General features: G+C 47.4%; 1 protein-coding gene across 1 annotated transcript in view; it reads left to right on the top strand.

The window, feature by feature from the left end:
* Positions 1-17,741, top strand: part of LOC146860912 (intestinal mucin-like protein) — an 89,830-nt gene that overhangs the window by 47,880 nt on the left and 24,209 nt on the right. Inside the window, exon 9 of the mRNA XM_085646180.1 lies at positions 2,213-2,341. Within this exon, the coding sequence (XP_085502306.1) occupies positions 2,213-2,341 (129 nt within the window). The remainder of the gene's footprint in view (positions 1-2,212; positions 2,342-17,741) is intronic.

The raw sequence follows: 17,741 nt of genomic DNA, 5'->3' as shown, positions 1-17,741 counted from the left end.
CTTGGCGGTGCAGCAGCTTCAAAGCCAGCATATTGCTGCCCCACCCTTCTGCGCCACTGCTGAGGGGTCACGGATCCCTGGTGGTTGTGGCGGTCCAATGGCAGTCTGAATATGGAGGTCAAACCCCACCACAGACCACCAAACTCAGAATAGGGCTTTAAGTTTTGCTGGATGAAAAACTGCAAACATTTCACTATTTCAACTGGTTTTATGCTCCCATTTTTCACCTGGTATGTGCTAGTGGATTAGTGTGGGTCAGGTGATAGGGAGAAGAGGGTGTTGTGAGGTGACAGCTGACACTACCTGCACCTGGGATCAGTTATCTCTGCTCCCCCTGTGGTGTTGATGTGGGTGAAATGTGAGCAATCTCAGCTATGGCTCCCTGACTTTGGCCTGGGCCTGCACTGCTGTGGGCATGGAGCTGGGGTCAGAGGTTGTCTGTGAACAGGCTCTTGGTAGCAAGAGGATGTATCTTACTGCTTGTAGCTGGCAGGTGCTTGCCTCTGGCATGGAAATACACTGTATTTTTTGCAGCTGTGGGGTGGGTAGACGGGTGTGGGTAGTGCTGGCTGATTTTGTTGTGTGCGCTGAGTCTCGTCCTCTGACCTGGGACTTTTGCTGCTCTTCTGGGTGGCGGACGGGCCAAAGGCATAAGGGTTGTGGTGGAAACTGGCAGCTACACAGGAGTTGCATTGTCTGCTTCCGCTTACATGTTTTGTGGCAGGTGGAGCTCTTTCAGCCTCTAACTAGACCTCTACTAATTTCTCTGTGGGGTGGGGTTGGAGCTATGGGTTACTTTTTAAACCAGGGCACTATCTACAGACCCAGAGCTATACTTGCTACTCTTCAGAGGACAGAGGGTTGTTGATGGGTACAGTGTCAGCGGAGGCTCCAGGAATGCTGGGTGAGCATGGACAGCATCCCTCATGGATAGGAGAGGTTTGGACCATGCTCCTGCCCTAAGTTCTTGCTCTCTGCAGATCGTAGCCACAAACTCAGTCAAGGTTTACAATGTGTGGTAAAGTTGCACCCACTAATTCGGGGTTTAGGAACAGTGTCCATCTTGGAATGCACCGTAGTGTTATCCATTCCCAAAGGGTACCACTCTGGGTCACTCGTAATCAGTACCTTAGGGACAAATGTGGAATATGTTTAGGCCCTCAGAAACAAAGGTTGATGACCTCATAGAGAGTGAGTGAATCAATAAATGAGATTCTTGCAAAAATGCTAGATTCCCCATTGAACCCTTCAGTGTCATATGCTCCCTCAACAGTGTACCACATAAGGTAGACATGCCACTGGTTGAAACTCGTTGGTCTCTGCCAAGGTTAAAAATCTGTTTGGCTACACATGGTGAAAGATCAGCCACCCACTCTAGAGTGACTGGTCTGTGACCATGTCTGCCGGAATTAAAGCTGTGGGACTCATCAATGCAAATAATGGCAGCCTTTCCTACAAAGATTGATGTTTGTGCCCCAACAAGTTATGAAGACACGCAAAGTGAGCTCTGACAACATATCTCCACTTTGGAGGCACATTCCTAGCTCTCACATATGGTAGCTGATATTCTAAGGATATTGTCTGACATAGGTAAAACTCCCTTGAGAGCCTTTCTCCTCAAAGTGTTCCTCCAATGGCAGTAGCTGCAACTTTGGTGGATCTCTGCCACCCTAGCAGAACACTCTACATTTGTCAGACTTGTCACTGCCTCCTTGGCAAACATGTTAATTTCCCCTACTGGCAGATGCAAACCTGACAGGCAGACTCTAAATTAGCTATACGTCTTTTCAGATGTACTGAACTTGTCAATCCAATCCTGGACAGACTGTAAACATCACATGCTTGAACCCCAGTCTACGAGGAGACTCAGGCTTTGCTAAAGCTGTCACACCACCGTGCTCAGAGTGGCAATGTGCTTACTTAACCTTGTAGATATAATTGCAGATTATTTTCTGGGCAGATTAGCTTCAGTGCCACTTGTATCCTGTCCAGGAGCTAGCCAAACACAAAGACTTTGTCCTAAGGCCGAGGAGTATGGTAGGTCATCAAGTGGACCGAGAGTGTACCAGTGGAGTGCATCAACTGAGTATAAAAAACACTGATAAAAAATTACCTTATCATCTTATTATCTTGTATCAAAGAGGGAGCATAATTGGATGAGAAATTATTGCTTTATATTGTATAAAAACCCTTTCCTGTATTTTCATTTTAGCCTGGAGAAGTTTGGAGGGACCCTGATTCAAATTGCACGTCATACAGATGTGAGCAAACTGGAACAACATTTACAGTGGGGACAGAAAATACAATTTGCTCTCCCTTTGTGCCTGAAATCTGCGAGCCGGTAAGTGTATTTCACTTTGATCAGTCACTAAAAAGTTGTTGAATCATTTGTCTACAAGTTTCTCCTCAGAAGAATCCTCAGGGCTAGATATTCATAGGATGGTTTCTAACAGATTGGAGGTTGATGAGTGCAGTGGTGGCTGGTGACATTTGAAAGTGTTAGGCATAAATATTGGGCAAGACCTTTATATACGAGTGATGTAAACATATTCATTGGAAAAACCTGGGGTCCAGGGTGAGTCCCTCTCCCAAGAAAGAAATAAAAAAAAGATTAGCAAATGGTTGATTTCAAAGCAAACAAATGTAGTCATAAAGCAAGGCTTATAAAGCAGTGGGAACATATAGCCTTGAAATATTGAACACATTAAAAACTGCCCCATATCTTCCTGCATTAATGTGTTCAACAGTTACTATAATGTGGAAATTGTACAGCATGACAACTTAAGCCCTTTCAAACGTATGCCTGCCCAGTATCTTGCACCTCATCCAGCATTATATTTGGAAAATATGCTCTAACCAGATTTTGGGAAGCACCCACAGCTGTTGGATACAACCAGTCATACAGAAATATGTGCAGACAGGTCTTTAAGTAGGATGAAAAAAGTGGGGGCTCTCTATAAGGGAACATGTCAAATACATTTCTGTGATTCCCATAGTGTGCCACTTATCTGATAGAGATGTCTAGCCGCAGATTCCCTAACTTAGAATATCCCTAGGCATCAGACTGGATCTGGAAAATCTTTCACAGCAGCACCTCTGTGCGACGGAGGCTGGGCCGTCCTGCTCTGCCCTGATGTCGTCCACGAACGTGACATCAGCGGAGCCATATATGCCCCTCCTGGCGCGCTGACGTCAGTTTTCTTCTTTTCCACATCCAAGCGCGGATCCAGGAAAACCAGCAGTTCCTTGGCCTGGTTTTTGGGCCTTCTCGACACCCTTGGGTGTCGTGGGAACAGTCTACAATGCCTTCCGGCTTTAAGGATTGTGAAGCCTGTGCGCGTCAGATGTCTGGCACTGACCCGCACCTCATCTGTATGTGGTGCCTCGGCGTGCACCACAACTCCAAGGACTGTGACGCCTGTCAGAGGATGAAACCGAAGTCCTTGAGGGAGCGTCGCATGAAATTGCTGGCCGCACGGATGTCCGGTCCGGCTCCCTCCCGTCGCTGCTCTTCTTCTCGAGATCGGGCTCATTCCCGAGGCCGCTCCAGCGATCGCCGTGCGACAACAGGTAAGAGTAAGCACAGGCGTCGCTTACGGAGATCTTCCTCCAACGTCCGTCCCGCTGCCGCCCATTTCGCTTGCACTGTGCCGGGTAAGGGAGCACGGCAGCCTCCTCCTCCATATCCACCCTTTCCGGGTATTGGGGCAATGCGTGCCCAAATGGAGGCTTATTCAAAGGCACTACAGGCTTGTTTTGAGTCGCCCCCTCTTCCTGGTGCTCCTTTGGATCCCACAGTGGTAGCAGGCACTCATGCCGGGTCCTCGTCTGCGGACGTTTCCCTGGCACCGGCTGTGTGCGTCGACTTCGATTCCGGAGCCGACGCAACACCACCGAGCCAGGACCCAGGGCACAACCCTCCCCGTCTGTCAGCGCATAGCCCTGTGTGGTTTCCTGTGCCGATTTCGGAGGCGGAGCCGGCGACGCCGGGGTCGACGCCGGGTACTACACCAGGCTCGATGTCAGCCACTGGCACCTCGTGCTTCCTCCAGGCAGCTTGCGCTGGGATCGACGTCGGTCGGCGTCCTGGACGCGTCCTCTGTGGAGGTCGTCGACATCCAAGCGACTCCGATGTGGCGTCGATCGACGACGGTACCGGCGTCGATTCCGCTTCCCTTGGTGGTTGCTCCCCCCAACTCCTCGGGCGGCGATAGGTCTCCAACGCGGCATCCGTCGATGCCGGTTCTACTATTTACGCCTCCTCATTTGGAACCTGATGCTTCCCTGGACTCCCCAGATCAAGGAGCCAGGGTTCCAAGTTCCCTGTGTTGCCTGGCCTTTGGGTCAGTCTCTGGCTCCTCCACTCCTCATGTCTTGTGGCAGGAGTAGCCTTCAACCGTCTCCTACTGACGGTTTGTTGTCACCTACACAGATGGCGACTGATTCTGGTGCTGCCTTCGCGCGCGCTACTCAAGAGGCGGCTGCTGGACGCAGCTTTCAGCCTCCTGTGGTGCCTCTACTTTCTGATCCTTTATAGGATCTGTTCCATTTGGAGCCTGTTGAAGAAGAACCTTTGCTGCCCTTTGGGGACTCTCTGCGTGACATGGTCAAGACCCTCTTCTGGTGACCCTGTTGATCGGGCTATTGCTCGTAGGCACCACCCTCCTCTGGGAGATCCTCTTTGTCTATCTCTTCATCCAACAGCTCAGGGCCTAGTTGTTCAGGTGGCTTTTAATTTACAGTCTCCACCGTCTTTGCAATTGTAACCTCCCACCACGGAGTCTAGGTGGCTGGATGATTGTGGTCACGGGCTTTTCGCCTCTGCCAGCGCAAGCGTCTGGGCTTTAAATACGGCCTGTGTGTTTGTGCAAGCATCCTCCGCTCTTTGGGACTCAGTTGCTCGCCTTTTCCCTTCTATTCCAGAAGGGCCACGGACAGAATTGCTTCGTCTTCTGCTGCATGGCAGAAGCATGACACAATTCTTCCTTCGGTCTTCACTCATTGCAACTGACTCTATGGGACAGATCCTTGCTCGCGCTGTGGCTTTATGCCACCATGCTTGGTGCCATATTCTTTGCATTATTTTACGGCGCACATCTTAATGCACAGGTTGATATAGTGACTGGTTAGTGTTCATGACTGGTTAGCCATCTCTATGTTCGTTCAGTACAGCCATTTGGCTGATTCTCTTTTTTTTTTCAGTCCTCTGACTGTGTGCTTAGCCTAAGCGGATGCCCCTCCTGGGGATTAGCCTTACCCTATGTGGGGTATTTGCTGGCATTAGGTTCTACCTTTGCCTTGGTACGCTCCTATGGAGTCTTCGAGCGGACATCCTGCTGGGAGCCACTTGTCTCTTCCTACAGTGATCCTTGATAGCTTTGCTCTGTTACGCATTTGGGTTGTTCTGTGTGTAGTGCATTGGAACCTGGCATATGTTCTGTGCCGTGCGGTGTCTATCTTGCACGCCTGGTGAGACACCTTGTTGTCACAGTTCTTTCACATATGACACCCTATTTGCCGTAGTGCGGCCTGCTTAATATTGTTCTTATTGGTGCAACTTGGACGTACAGCCTCTTCTCGGTTTGTCCTCCATGGTAGTGGATTAGCATATGTTCTCTGCTATGCATGGTCATGGCCTCTTTCTGGCCGCTTATCCTACAGCAGTGTCCATATTCGCTGCTGTTTCCATACGAGTGTTTCGATGCTTTTGCTTGGGTTCATACTGTGCACTCTCAAAGGGGCGTGTTTTGCTTGGAATACTCGCTCCTTGGGGTCCGGGGCCTTTCCATTCATACTCACTTTTTTCCACTGTCGTGCCTGGCTCTTTCTCCTGCTCTGCCTTGCAGGGGACCTTTGTTCCTCCCAGGCAAGGGGCATATGTTGCTTACTGCCCTGGATATTGTCCTATCCAGTTTTCACATGTCTGCGGGTAATTTTAGCGTACCCTAGACTCTTGTTGTGTCACGCTTCTTTTTTCTTCGTTTTTTTTTTCCCGCTCGGTATCTGCTCTGTGTTTTTACCCGGAGGAACCGTGCAGGCTATTTCATTCATGCGTATCTGGGGTTCCTGGCCTGGTCTGCTTCTACCACCAGCTCTTATGTGGTGTCCAGCTTGCTTGGTGCCCTTTTTGGGCCGTTGCCTTCTTGCTGTTGTGCGCCTCTGAGCTGCTCACACTACCCTACAGGAGGCTCTTGCTTACTTCGTGTGGTTCCAGCATCCACATAGTATACTTAGATAGCTTCCGGTATGCTTAGGTACCTTCCGGTCTTTGCTCTTGTTTGCTGACGCTCGACTGCTTATCGTCGGCACTTTCACATGTTGTGACGGACTGCCTAGGTCCTGGCATGTCTTGTGCTTTCGTACTACCGGCACCTTCCGGCCGTGGATTGGCATCCTGCCACGGCTGTCACTTGTGTCTTGCTGGTACTGGTTTCAACAGGGCTCCTTTTTGCTGTTGTACATATTGGACCGGTGTGCGGTGTCTCTGTCATACTCTCTCGAGGCTTTGCTGCAGTAGGCACACTGCATCCGACGGATCTCTCAAACCCTCGGTTAAGCTCCAATTCTTGTGAAGTCATGACCTTCCTTTTGACTCCAGCATATCTAGTATATGGTTTCTTCTCCATGCTGACACTTGCTGGGTAAGGGTCAGCCTCTTGTCACTGCTGCCCCATGTGCCTTTGCAAGTGCAGGTTCCACACTGCTTTTTTCCACTGTTCTGCTTGGTCGACCGGTAATTGCTTTTGCTTTCTGTCGCCACCTCAGATGCTGTGGATCCCTCATACCCTGGGTTGGTTCATCTCCTTTTTCGGAAGTTATGAACTCTCACTTTGCAACGGGCATTCTGGCTCTGTGCTTTCCTTCTCTCAACCCGGTATACACAACGGGGTTTTCATGCTGTTCTTGCCGGCTTCTGGTGTCTTTACCTCCCATTGTTTCCGCTCTCTTAAGAGCTTCATGGTCTGGTGGTTAACTGCGCTATCATTACTGTCCTCATTGTGGTTCGTTCCAAAGGTTGACGGTGCTCTTAAGTCGCCTTATGGACGACTGAGTTCCCTCGGAAACTTGGTGGGGTTCAGTCGCAGACCCGCCTCCTCCATGGGTACGGCTTTGATATCTATTCTAAGTTAAGGAATCTACAGCTAGACGTCTCTATCAGATGAACGAGTTACTTACCTTTGGTAACGATGTATCTGGTAGAGACATAGTCTAGCCGCAGATTCCTTAATGCCCACACGTCCTCCCCGTTCTGCGAGGACCTTTTCAGGTTGGGGCTTTCTATACTCGTCTTCCTTTGGGTGGCTTGCCCTTTTGCAAAGTGATATTCTCAACACAGATTGCTTCGTTCTGTTTCTCTGCTCCATTCCACCCATTCTCAAGATTGGGCTGTATGTTGACAGATAATGTGTTCTTTCCAGCCCCCGGCCTGGATTGTACGGTGTGAAATCTATTCATGCTTTTTCCCACCATCCCGCTCTCCCCTTCTCCATTGCCTTGTGGTCTTTGCCATCCCTGCAGTCTTTTACTTCAGATCTCTTGGCTCTGTACATTTGTGGGTCCTTTATTGGGGATGCGACGTCTCTTTCTGGTGACGCCTTGTGGTGGCCTCTCCTTAATCTGGTGTTCCGGACTTGTTCTCTTTCAATGTTTTACTTTCTGGATGCGGACTTTCTGTCCTCTGCCAGGCTGTTTTTCCACATTCTTGCCTCCCTTTCACATTGATTGGCCTTCGCTCTTGCGGGGTGGCTTTTCAGAGCACTGCTCTGTCTCACCTGTGAATTTCTTGCTATTTTTTCATCATTTTTTAACACTGTTCCCATATTCTCACCGTTTTTTGGTGATGGCTCCGCGTTCTGACACGGAAAAGTTTCTCTGATGAAAACTGACAGCAGCGCGCCGGGAGGGGCATAAATGGCTCCGCTGACATCATGTTCTTGGACGACGTCAGGGCGGAGCCGGACGGCACCGCCCCCCCCGGCGCGCAGAGGTGCTGCTGCAGAAGATTTTCTGGATCCAGTCTGACGCCTGGGGATATTCTAAGTTAAGGAATCTGCGGCTAGACTATGTCTCCACCAGATACATCGTTACCGAAGGTAAGTAACTCGTTCAACTGGTATTTTGGCTTCTCTCTGAGATGTAATTGTATCCAGATAAATGACACAACAACTGCCATACACATAAAGCCTGTCAGTATAGTTGACTTTGTCAAAGGGTGTTAGCTGCTTTAGACAAATGAGGTATAACAATGATTTGTCATAAATAATTAACATTAGAAATGTTTCAATTCGGAAATTGTGTGCCTGTGAATGAAATAGCATTGTGGCCTTTGGAAGGAGTTTTGGCCTCCAGGTACGTGTGCTTTATGTTAGATATGTATCCTCTTTTTCCCTGCATATCTTATCCATCTACACGTCTTCAACCACCTCTCTTACCTCTTCAGCATCCTCTTTTCACTCTTCACTGAATATACTTCCTCGCATCACTGCCCCCTAACATACACTGCACTCCCTTAACTTTAAGCACTTTAATTTCTCTTTCTGTGTACCCCCTTCATACACATATCCATAGAATTTCAGTTGCAAATGGAATACAGAAACATTGTTCTGTGTGCTCTGTAGAGGCCTACCCACTGACAGGCACTTTGTTTGGCTTCAGACTTAGCGCTTAATCAAAGCCCCTCATAAACACCTGGCATGGCTCAAGCCTCAAAGTATGCACAGAAACAAATACAAATAAACAACAACATAATAGAATAGCTAACTGTTAAGGGGGGGCAAGATTAAGTAAAGCATGTGAAAGAATAGAGGAACTAAATCGCTGAAATGCATTCCCTTAACTTTTTTAACATTCATTGTTTGCAAGTCAATCCATGTTTTTCGCATCAGTGTTGACTTAGAGGCATGAAGACACAGCCAGTTTTAATGTCATACATCAGAGAACTGTGCACTGTAAGCACATATTTCTCGTCTTGCTTGACTCGGATATTTGGATGAACTTCGCAAGGGAACAAGAACCCTGCTTGTTATTTGGATCCATTTTACGGGGGAATAAATACAGCAGCTCCACTTCTAATGGAGCCAGCAATCTGCAGCGAAGGCCTGGGGTGTCAAAGTGGAGGAGGTTAGCATGATGGGGGTCTCAGGACAATATACACAACACAACATTAGCATGCAAACCCTTACCATTACTAAGAACAAGGCACCAGATCAGACGTACTTGCATCCACTCTCACATATGACCAAAGGGTGGGATCTATGCCTTTGAATGACAGACGTCCAAATTCACACAGTGATGAAGTCTCTGACACCCGAAACTGTGATGCTGATTGCGTCACTGGCCAACAGAGTGCATACAACCATGGACCACAATGGCAATGAAGGGCTTCAAAACAGAAAGCACTGCATTGTGCATCACAGTTCAGAAAGTTGATTTAATGCCTGGCTTTCGTCTCTTGCTTCAGGGTGAGGCGGAGCAGGCCTGAACCAGACAGCCCAGGCTTAAATACATTGATTCATTTAGAGATACAATAGTATCTCTAAATAAATCGATCTATTTAATGTTTTTATGTAAATGTGTAGGAATTTCAGAGGGGCACAGCCCCTGAGCCCTAATGGAGAAACAGCCCGTGGATCAGTGGTTTCTGAAAGTCGGGATGTCACAAACCAGATTCTAATCTGATTGAAAGACTAAAAGTCCTACATTTACTTAACATATTTGTATAAGGGGGCCTAGCCTTTGAGGCAGCAGTGTGCTTCAAATGAAACAGAACAATTGATGCAAAAGGGTAAGCTTGGCGGAGGCAAGGATAGGTGGGAAAAAGAAACAGGGTTAGACATTAAGATACTTTCTAAATAGATACATGTTTCAGTATTTCCGTAAGGGTTGAGTCTTAGATCATCTGGCAGATATTACCAAAGTGGTGCATGGCCTTATAAAACACAATTGGTTACTGTTCGGACACAGTATACTAGTCACTGTTACTTCTAGTTGTCAGGGGGCAACAGTTGTAGCAGTGAAAAAAACAATGTATTCAATATATCTGAAACGAAGGGTGGCCTAACTGGTTCTGAAAAATATAAGGCCATACATTTTCTAATCAAACTAATGCATCATGTGGTCCTTTCTTCCCCTGGTCAGACGAAGGCTGCAATTTTGCTTGAGCATCAATTCCGTCTAGCTGATACTCATTCGAGTTGTGTTTACTGTTCCAATAAATGTTAATTTTTTCCTGTGTTATTTATAATCTGTTGTTGATCCATACACTTCAACCCAAACTGTTTGCATCAGCCAAGATAAATTGCAACCTTGGTCTATCAAACACAGGACTTTCAGTTTGAGCTTTTGGATTTCTAAACTACACTGTCCAGGTCCAATTCCTTGGTACTAGCTTCTCAACAAAGATGAAACACTATATCTGTTATATTGGCTTCTTCTATAAGGAAACAATGCTTCCTTCCTGGAAATAATCTTGAAATGGTGAGAAAGGCTCAGTGCTTTAGGGGAAGTAGGTAGCAACATAGACCTCTGACACTAGGTTTTTTGTGAAAAAGGCAGCTTTATTAAAACAGGTGTGCATTACAAAATAACTTTGGCCTTTGTCTTACAAAACTATAACCTCAGGAAACATATTGAATCACCTATGATGAGCTACCCCCACCCCTAAAATATTCTCCCCCATAACAACCTAAAACATCAATAAAAATACTTGCACCAAAGCTGGTCAAATGTATCTGGGACCTCTAAAATCCATTCCCTTTTTGTACCTTCATTATCATGTGAACCCATTTAACTCCTACCTATTTTTGAACTTCCTAGGTCATCCAGGCGTGAACTTGACTACCCATTCCCTTCAGCCTGAACTGCTGCTGATAAAAAGAATAAACTTCTGTAAATCATGCCAACTTCTCAGCCAACGGCACCCAGAAAAAAGGAAGGGGGGCAAGAGGGGGAAGGTGACCCCCCCCCTTATTTCTGTACGTCCCTCATCCCTAGCCCCCTATGTGTCCTAAGGGAAATATCCCCAACTGCTACATACCCAGTACCTTTGCCAAAACAAACTTTATCTGCAACAGGGATACATCTATAACTTAATTCCCATACAAAACAAATGGACAACATCCTGTCTGAAAAATTCAACATTCTCGTAACGGAGATTCATTGAACCACCCTACCAATATGATGTCCCTGCAAGAAGCATTCATCTCTTAATTAAATTTTCTCAGAGCCGTATCTATGGCTGAAGGTTTATCTGCTCCATGCTAAACCTTCCTGGGTATGAATTATTTTCAAGGAAAGTGGCAGCCTGCCCATAACCCATGGATCTCCCTCAGAACCTCCTTCATGACTGTAATAAGTGGCAAGCCTTTCTGAACCACCAGGTGGTTTTCTCCTCGATGAAGCAGAAGTATCCAACCCACTAGAAGCATATTCAGACAGGGAAGAAGCTCCATTCATCTCATTCCCTATTTTCCCACTCAAGTGTTGGAATATAGAGCCTTGTGAAAACCCAGATTCACCCCGAGTCTGTTGGCCCTCATGTGGCGCACTGCAAACTTCACAAAGAAGTGGCACACAATCCAGATGTTCCGCCCTGCTGCCTGGGTTCTGGTAACAGAACTTGAAACAGAAACAGAGTTGGCAACCTGTACTCTTACTTCAGCCCATCTAAAACTGCCCCATTATTATCCGAGCAATCTCTGGGAAAGTGACTTAGTACTTATTCATGATATCCAAGGTCAGAGGCCTCCATATGTGGTCACCTTACCTGCCTTCCCTTACACAACCCTCTAAAATCCTTTTCCCCGGTTTGCCAGCTGAGGGGACATAGCCCGATAAGAGCTTTCCCATAAATGCAAGACCTGACAGCTTGCCCGAAATATTTACCATCGACTCGCCTTTCTAAGTGAAGGGGAGTACAACTAACACTACATTCTCTACCCTCTCCCATTATCATGATCTCCTCTTGGCCCCCCTAAAAATTCAGACCAAGTCTGATAGTATACCCTCATTGTGGAAACAACTCAAGATTCAGCTACCAAATTAGAGCATCCTTTCTCTCCTAGGGATCAAAGCTCCTGCATCATTTGTGTCCTCACTCAGACCTCCTCCATGGCCATCCCATGGAACATCTCCCACTTTGAATGAGACAAAGCGTCAGCAATGTCATTGTTCACACTAGGAACATTTTGGAAATTAATGTTGAGTCTCAAGCAGTGCAATACAAAAACTCTCAGCAACTGCCACAACTGTCGTTCCCTGGTGCGCTGCCTCTTAACTACATGCACAACCTACATGTTGTCGACACTGAAAAGAACTCTTCTTTGTGCCAGCTGTTCCCCCAGAGCACCACAGCCACAAGCAAGGAGGAAAATCCTAGGAAGGCAATACTTCACATACCCTCTTTCCATGCATCAGGCCAATTTTCTACGCACCAATGACCTTGCCATTAAAGGTCAAAGCTGCAACCTCCTGCTGCATCTGAAAATATTTGGGAATCCCATTCCATGTCAGTCAAAGCTGCTAGTGGAATCTCATTGAAGGACTGCAGATCCTCCTTAACACCTGCCGAAATCCATACATGATGATTAGGTAAGGGCAGTCCCCAGAAAGATAAACCTAGTCTACAGAAAGTTCTCCCTGCTCTCACTACCCTGCATGTGAAGTTCAGATGGCCTAACAAGACCTGCACCTACTTTAATGTCACCTTTTGCTTTCGCAGCATTGTGTTCAGCAAGTTCTGCATGGTAATTTTTTTCTTCTCGGGTAACTGGGCCTCAATGGCCATTGGATCGATCTCAATACCCAGAAAGGACAGTACTGGATCCCACTGTCTTTTCTAGGGCCAAGGGAACACATACGTCACCCGTGAGTTCCTGGAAGCTGTCCAGCAAGCGCTGGCAGTCTCTGGAACCAGAAGTACCTACAAAGTAAAAATCATCCAAGTAATGTGTCATATGGTCATGCCCCCTGTACCAAATATATAGCCACTGAAGAAATGTGCTAAAGCACTCAAATAAAGCATATGAATTGGAGAAACCCATTGGAAGCATTTTATTCATGTACCATTGACCATTGAATGGGATACCCAGTTGTTGAAAGTCGTCAGGGTGTACTGGAAACAATTGGAAGGTAGACTTGATGTCGCTCTTACCCATCAAAACCTTTTCCACTAATGCCTACAGATGAATATGTCACTGAAACACTTTTGGAAGAAACAAAATCATTAACTGACTGTTCTTTGGGCTATGAAAGGTTTTGAATTAGCTTAAAGTGCCCATGTTCCTTTTTGGGTACCACTCCGATGAGGGGCACAATGAGGTGTTCCATAGGTGAAACCTAACAGAATCTCCTTTCTTAGCTTCTGCCTTACAACTTGGGCCTGTTCACTCACTAAGTTCAAATTAGCTGCTCAGTGGCACACCCTCAGACCATTGTAACCAATTCTGAAACTGTCTGTGAAGCCTTGTAGCAGTAAACTAGCATTATCAGTCCTGTGATAGTGTGGGAGCCACATTGCGAGTTCGTGCAAGTTGATGCACGTACAAGCCCTTCCCTCCAGAGCCCTGTCCACCCCTACCTGACCTGAAGCCCATGGTCTGACCATGTTGCTGCCCTGACGGGACACCCTGTTGTCCACCCAGGGGCCCTTGCAGCTAACCGTAGCTTTTTGTATAACCAGCCCGCCCACCCCAAAGCAGGTGACCAATGGGTACCTATCTCACATTTCGAGCCCTCATTTTGAAACATACACATTTTCCTTGTACAAAGTAATTTATTATAATCCCAACTGGCCTCACACTAGCTACCCTGCCCTTGGCTTGAACGCCCGCATCCCTCCCCGGTTGGGTCAACCCTGAAAGGACTTATAAACGATCTGCAAACCACTAGCCCCAAAAATAGTTTTGCCGGGCCCATGGTGTGTTGCTGTAAGTCTGTGTACAGTTCCTTCAATTGTACATCCGGGTCCACTGCCATACGAGCACAGAATTCCTCATCATACAGGGCCCAACATTTGTCTCCGTAATTCAACTATTCCTTCCTGATAGCATTTATGTACTTAAAGAGTGCTACTGACTCCTCCAGGTACTTTTCACAGTACACACTCCCATATATGAGAAATGCTGCAGTCCAATTCTGTATTGTCGCTGGCACCCTCGGGCATTTCGACAACTCTAATTCTTCCTCTGTATAACCCCCCCCCACCCTCCCCCTTGGGCCTCAATTCCCTATGGAGAAGTTTCAGTATTTCAATGTCCTTCCCATACTAAATGCTCTTTTTAGTGGACTGCATGAGGTGTGCCCCCGGCAGCTTGGACATACCCGTGTAGGGCAACGGCTTGAACTAAACCTCTTTGGTCTCCAGCTTAACATCTGTGCCCCTTTTTGTGTTGCTTTATTGATCCCACCAGACTCTGTACCTACCCCCCTGACAATGACCTTACCCAATGTACTCGCCTGGTCTATGTTCCAATTCCCTTGGGCCTCCTGTTTACTATCCTCTTGCTTCAGTATGGCTTTGTCAGTGCACACCTTTGTGCCAATACCAGTGTCCCGCATGGATAGACCTTTCCTTAAGCGGGACTTACCTCTGTCCTGAGGTTCCCTAGCCTCGACCCCATTGGACATCATTTTTAAGCGGGCTTCAACGCTTTCTTAAGGCTCCCAAGCCTCGACCCCAATGAACCCCATCCTTGAGCAGGCCTTCCATTTTTTTAAGCTCTTTAGCCTCTGCCCCTGTAGATGCTATGCGAGATGTGTGCAGCTCATATTTCGGTATCTTACTCGGCGCCAAGGTCAGTGCCCACTCGGGGACCCGCCACTTCGCCATCACTGTTGCAAAGAGGTACTACTGACCCATCCTCCAGTGTGCTGTTGGGCACATAGATCCAAAAAAAAAAAAATAGGCACTCCCCCTCCAATGCTTCTAATTGGCACCAATAGAGAAATTCTGCCTGACCCTCATTATCATCCCTCAGTTCAGATTCCTCCAATTTTTCCTCTTCATAATCAAGCATTAACTGCTCAGTATGTGCCCCTAGTTCAATAAGAGCACCACTCTCTAACTTCTTCTGGAGGGGCTCATCCATGTGCAAAATATGCTCACATGTTAACCTACCAGGTGGGGTCATAATACCTTGCCCATCTCACCTTCCCAGCGATACAGGACACATAGTCCCGTAGTCCATCCAGGCAGAGGATGTTCCAAATCTTTCCGCCCGTTGCACCTCCAAGGTCACACCAGACCTTGTTGCCATGATCTTGACGTCCACCAACGGATCCCAGCCTACCACACAGAGCTACACTGACTCTTCTCCTCAGGGCCATTGAGCCGCACGAGGCTATCCAGAGTCCTGCCCCGCAGCTAATGTGCCGACCTGGATCATAGAAACAAGGTCCAGTGCACTGGTTTAAAAATCCCCATGTTTAAACCCCTCACTTGCCAACTTCCCCAACCGTACACTCACACTACCGACCTCTGAGCCTAGAAGGCAACCTGGACTCTCCTGCTGCTGCTCTTTCTACCTCTGACCCTTGCCAAGCCCCAACTTTAACATCCCCCCAATATACCCTGCTCGGAGGCTTCACCACCAGATCACTGGCTGCGCACCCCAGTCTAGGCCTCATGAAAACCCTCTTCCTGACCCTCCTCCTACCCCTCACTCCATTCCAGTCAAGATGCTACCACAGAGTGAAGTGGCGGCCCATAAACTGAAAACCTGGCCCTGCGGCCTCCCCTTGAGATTCCAAGGAGCCCACAAATGCCCCCCCTTAACTTCCTTGCCGCAGGCTGCCCTGACTGCAATAGGCGATTGGTAGAACCATGTATTATTGTCCCAATCAATTCTGTTGAGATTTCTATCCTATGCTGGTTCTAACTCCTTAACCGGTCTCCGCTTAACTGCTTCAGCCTCATACAGCATTTCTCATACACCTCTATAAAAACCAACTGCAGCTGATCCTGACTGGCCTCAGCGCTCCTTCATAGTTCCCTAATCTTCTCCTCCAATTCCTCCTCCTCTCTCCCCATCGCTGAGTCCTCTGGCAAGCACAGCCAGCTAGAATCATTCCCTCTCCATGCCTCGCTCTACCCCTGCACATGTGTCTGCGGTGGCCCGCCCACATTTGAAAACCGCAAAGCATCCCTGGAGCTCAAGGAGGTCTCGAGTCGCCCAGCATGCTATTCCTGTGGCCAGCAGTCTAGCTACTTGTACAAGGCCATCTCCACAAGATGCCCGGCACACCACCTGATCAGCCTTGCTCGGCCTCCTTAGTCAGGATGCTACCCATGTACAGCAGCAGCCCTGTTTACTTACCTTTTCTCCTCCTGAAGCCTGGGATGGTGCAGCAATGCACTTGCCAACCCAGTAGCCACGACCCCATCTGGCAGCTTTAGGGGTGGGATTCCCACCATGGTGTTGTACCCATCTATCTGCAAGTCCAGGTGCCTGGCCTCAGACAATAGACGCATCACCTGGGCCACCTTGTCTTTTTGAATGTCATGTAGTGCCATTGCAGTAAGTAAAGAATACCTTCTAATAAGATCACTGTAAACTAACCAATCCTCAAACAAAGCTCTTGGACAAAATGCGACAAATCCTCTCTTGCACAGGTACCAGCCACCGTGCCACCAAGACAAAATTGTGGACTGTACCTTAAAATGACAGCTCATATATAGCTCAGGCTCTGGACAGCTCCATTTTGCAAAAACCCCGTGGGGCATACCTCCCCGTGGTGGGCTGCCCTCCAAATCCCTACTAGCTATGGCACAAATTGATTTTATTTTGATGTACATGCAACAAATAGTTTGGGATTTTGTAGTAGAATCCTTTCAGGAAGGACAACCTAGCAAAGATGTGATTTACAGAATACTGTGGATCCGTGTGTGGCCCCAGACAATGTCTGGAAGATGTTAGCAGAGCTTCTACACATTGTCCATGTTTGGCTCGGAATAAGGCAAACACATTAATGACATTGCTTAATTTGTAAGCTACCAATGACAATCAGTTAGCCCATTGTAAAAAGACAGCTGAGAGAGCTAGTAGTGATTATATGGCAGTTGACCTTTGTCTGTAGGTTTCTGCACAAAGGGAAACACCCTTTACCACACAATTACAACCGCGCAGTGCCTTTACAACGTGGGCACTTCTATGAGTGCATTGTTACCACGCATTCCTTTAGGACACAAGTCATTACAACAACTTGCTTGAGGGAACACTTTGTTGGAATATTTTGGTATTTTAAGTCCAACACCTTCCCAACTGTTGCACACACTGGAGTTGGAATAGTAAATTATACCATTCCAAAGTCCAGCACTTCCCTAAGGCAAGTTGTGACAATGACTTGTATGCTAAAGAAAGTGTGGTAATGATGCGGACGTTCTATTGCCCATGTTGCAAAGGCATGCGTGATAAAGGCATGCGTGGTTCGTCATATAACCCTGCCCAAACGGTGTGGAATGGCGATTTCAGTGGTAGGTACAGGCAGACTTCCAATTTAACGGACTATTTTCTGGGGTTTTTTTTTTAAACATATTTTATTTGTCGATTGCATATATATTACAGCACCCTGTGTATCAGGGTCATCAATGAAATCACATTGCATTATGTCACTAAAGCAATCTATTTGTATGCCTGCCATCCAGAAATGCCACAAAATTATATCCCGAACGATAACAAACCCCCCAACACCCCCCACACTTTCCCCTGTGTCGCACCATGTCCACATAATTCCCACCACAGCCA

The sequence above is a fragment of the Triturus cristatus genome, chromosome 3_1, assembly GCF_964204655.1.
Source record: "Triturus cristatus chromosome 3_1, aTriCri1.1, whole genome shotgun sequence".
Lineage (NCBI taxonomy): Eukaryota > Metazoa > Chordata > Amphibia > Caudata > Salamandridae > Triturus > Triturus cristatus.
The sequence above is the reverse complement of the archived record's forward strand: the minus strand, read 5'-3'. Positions and strand labels throughout refer to the sequence as shown.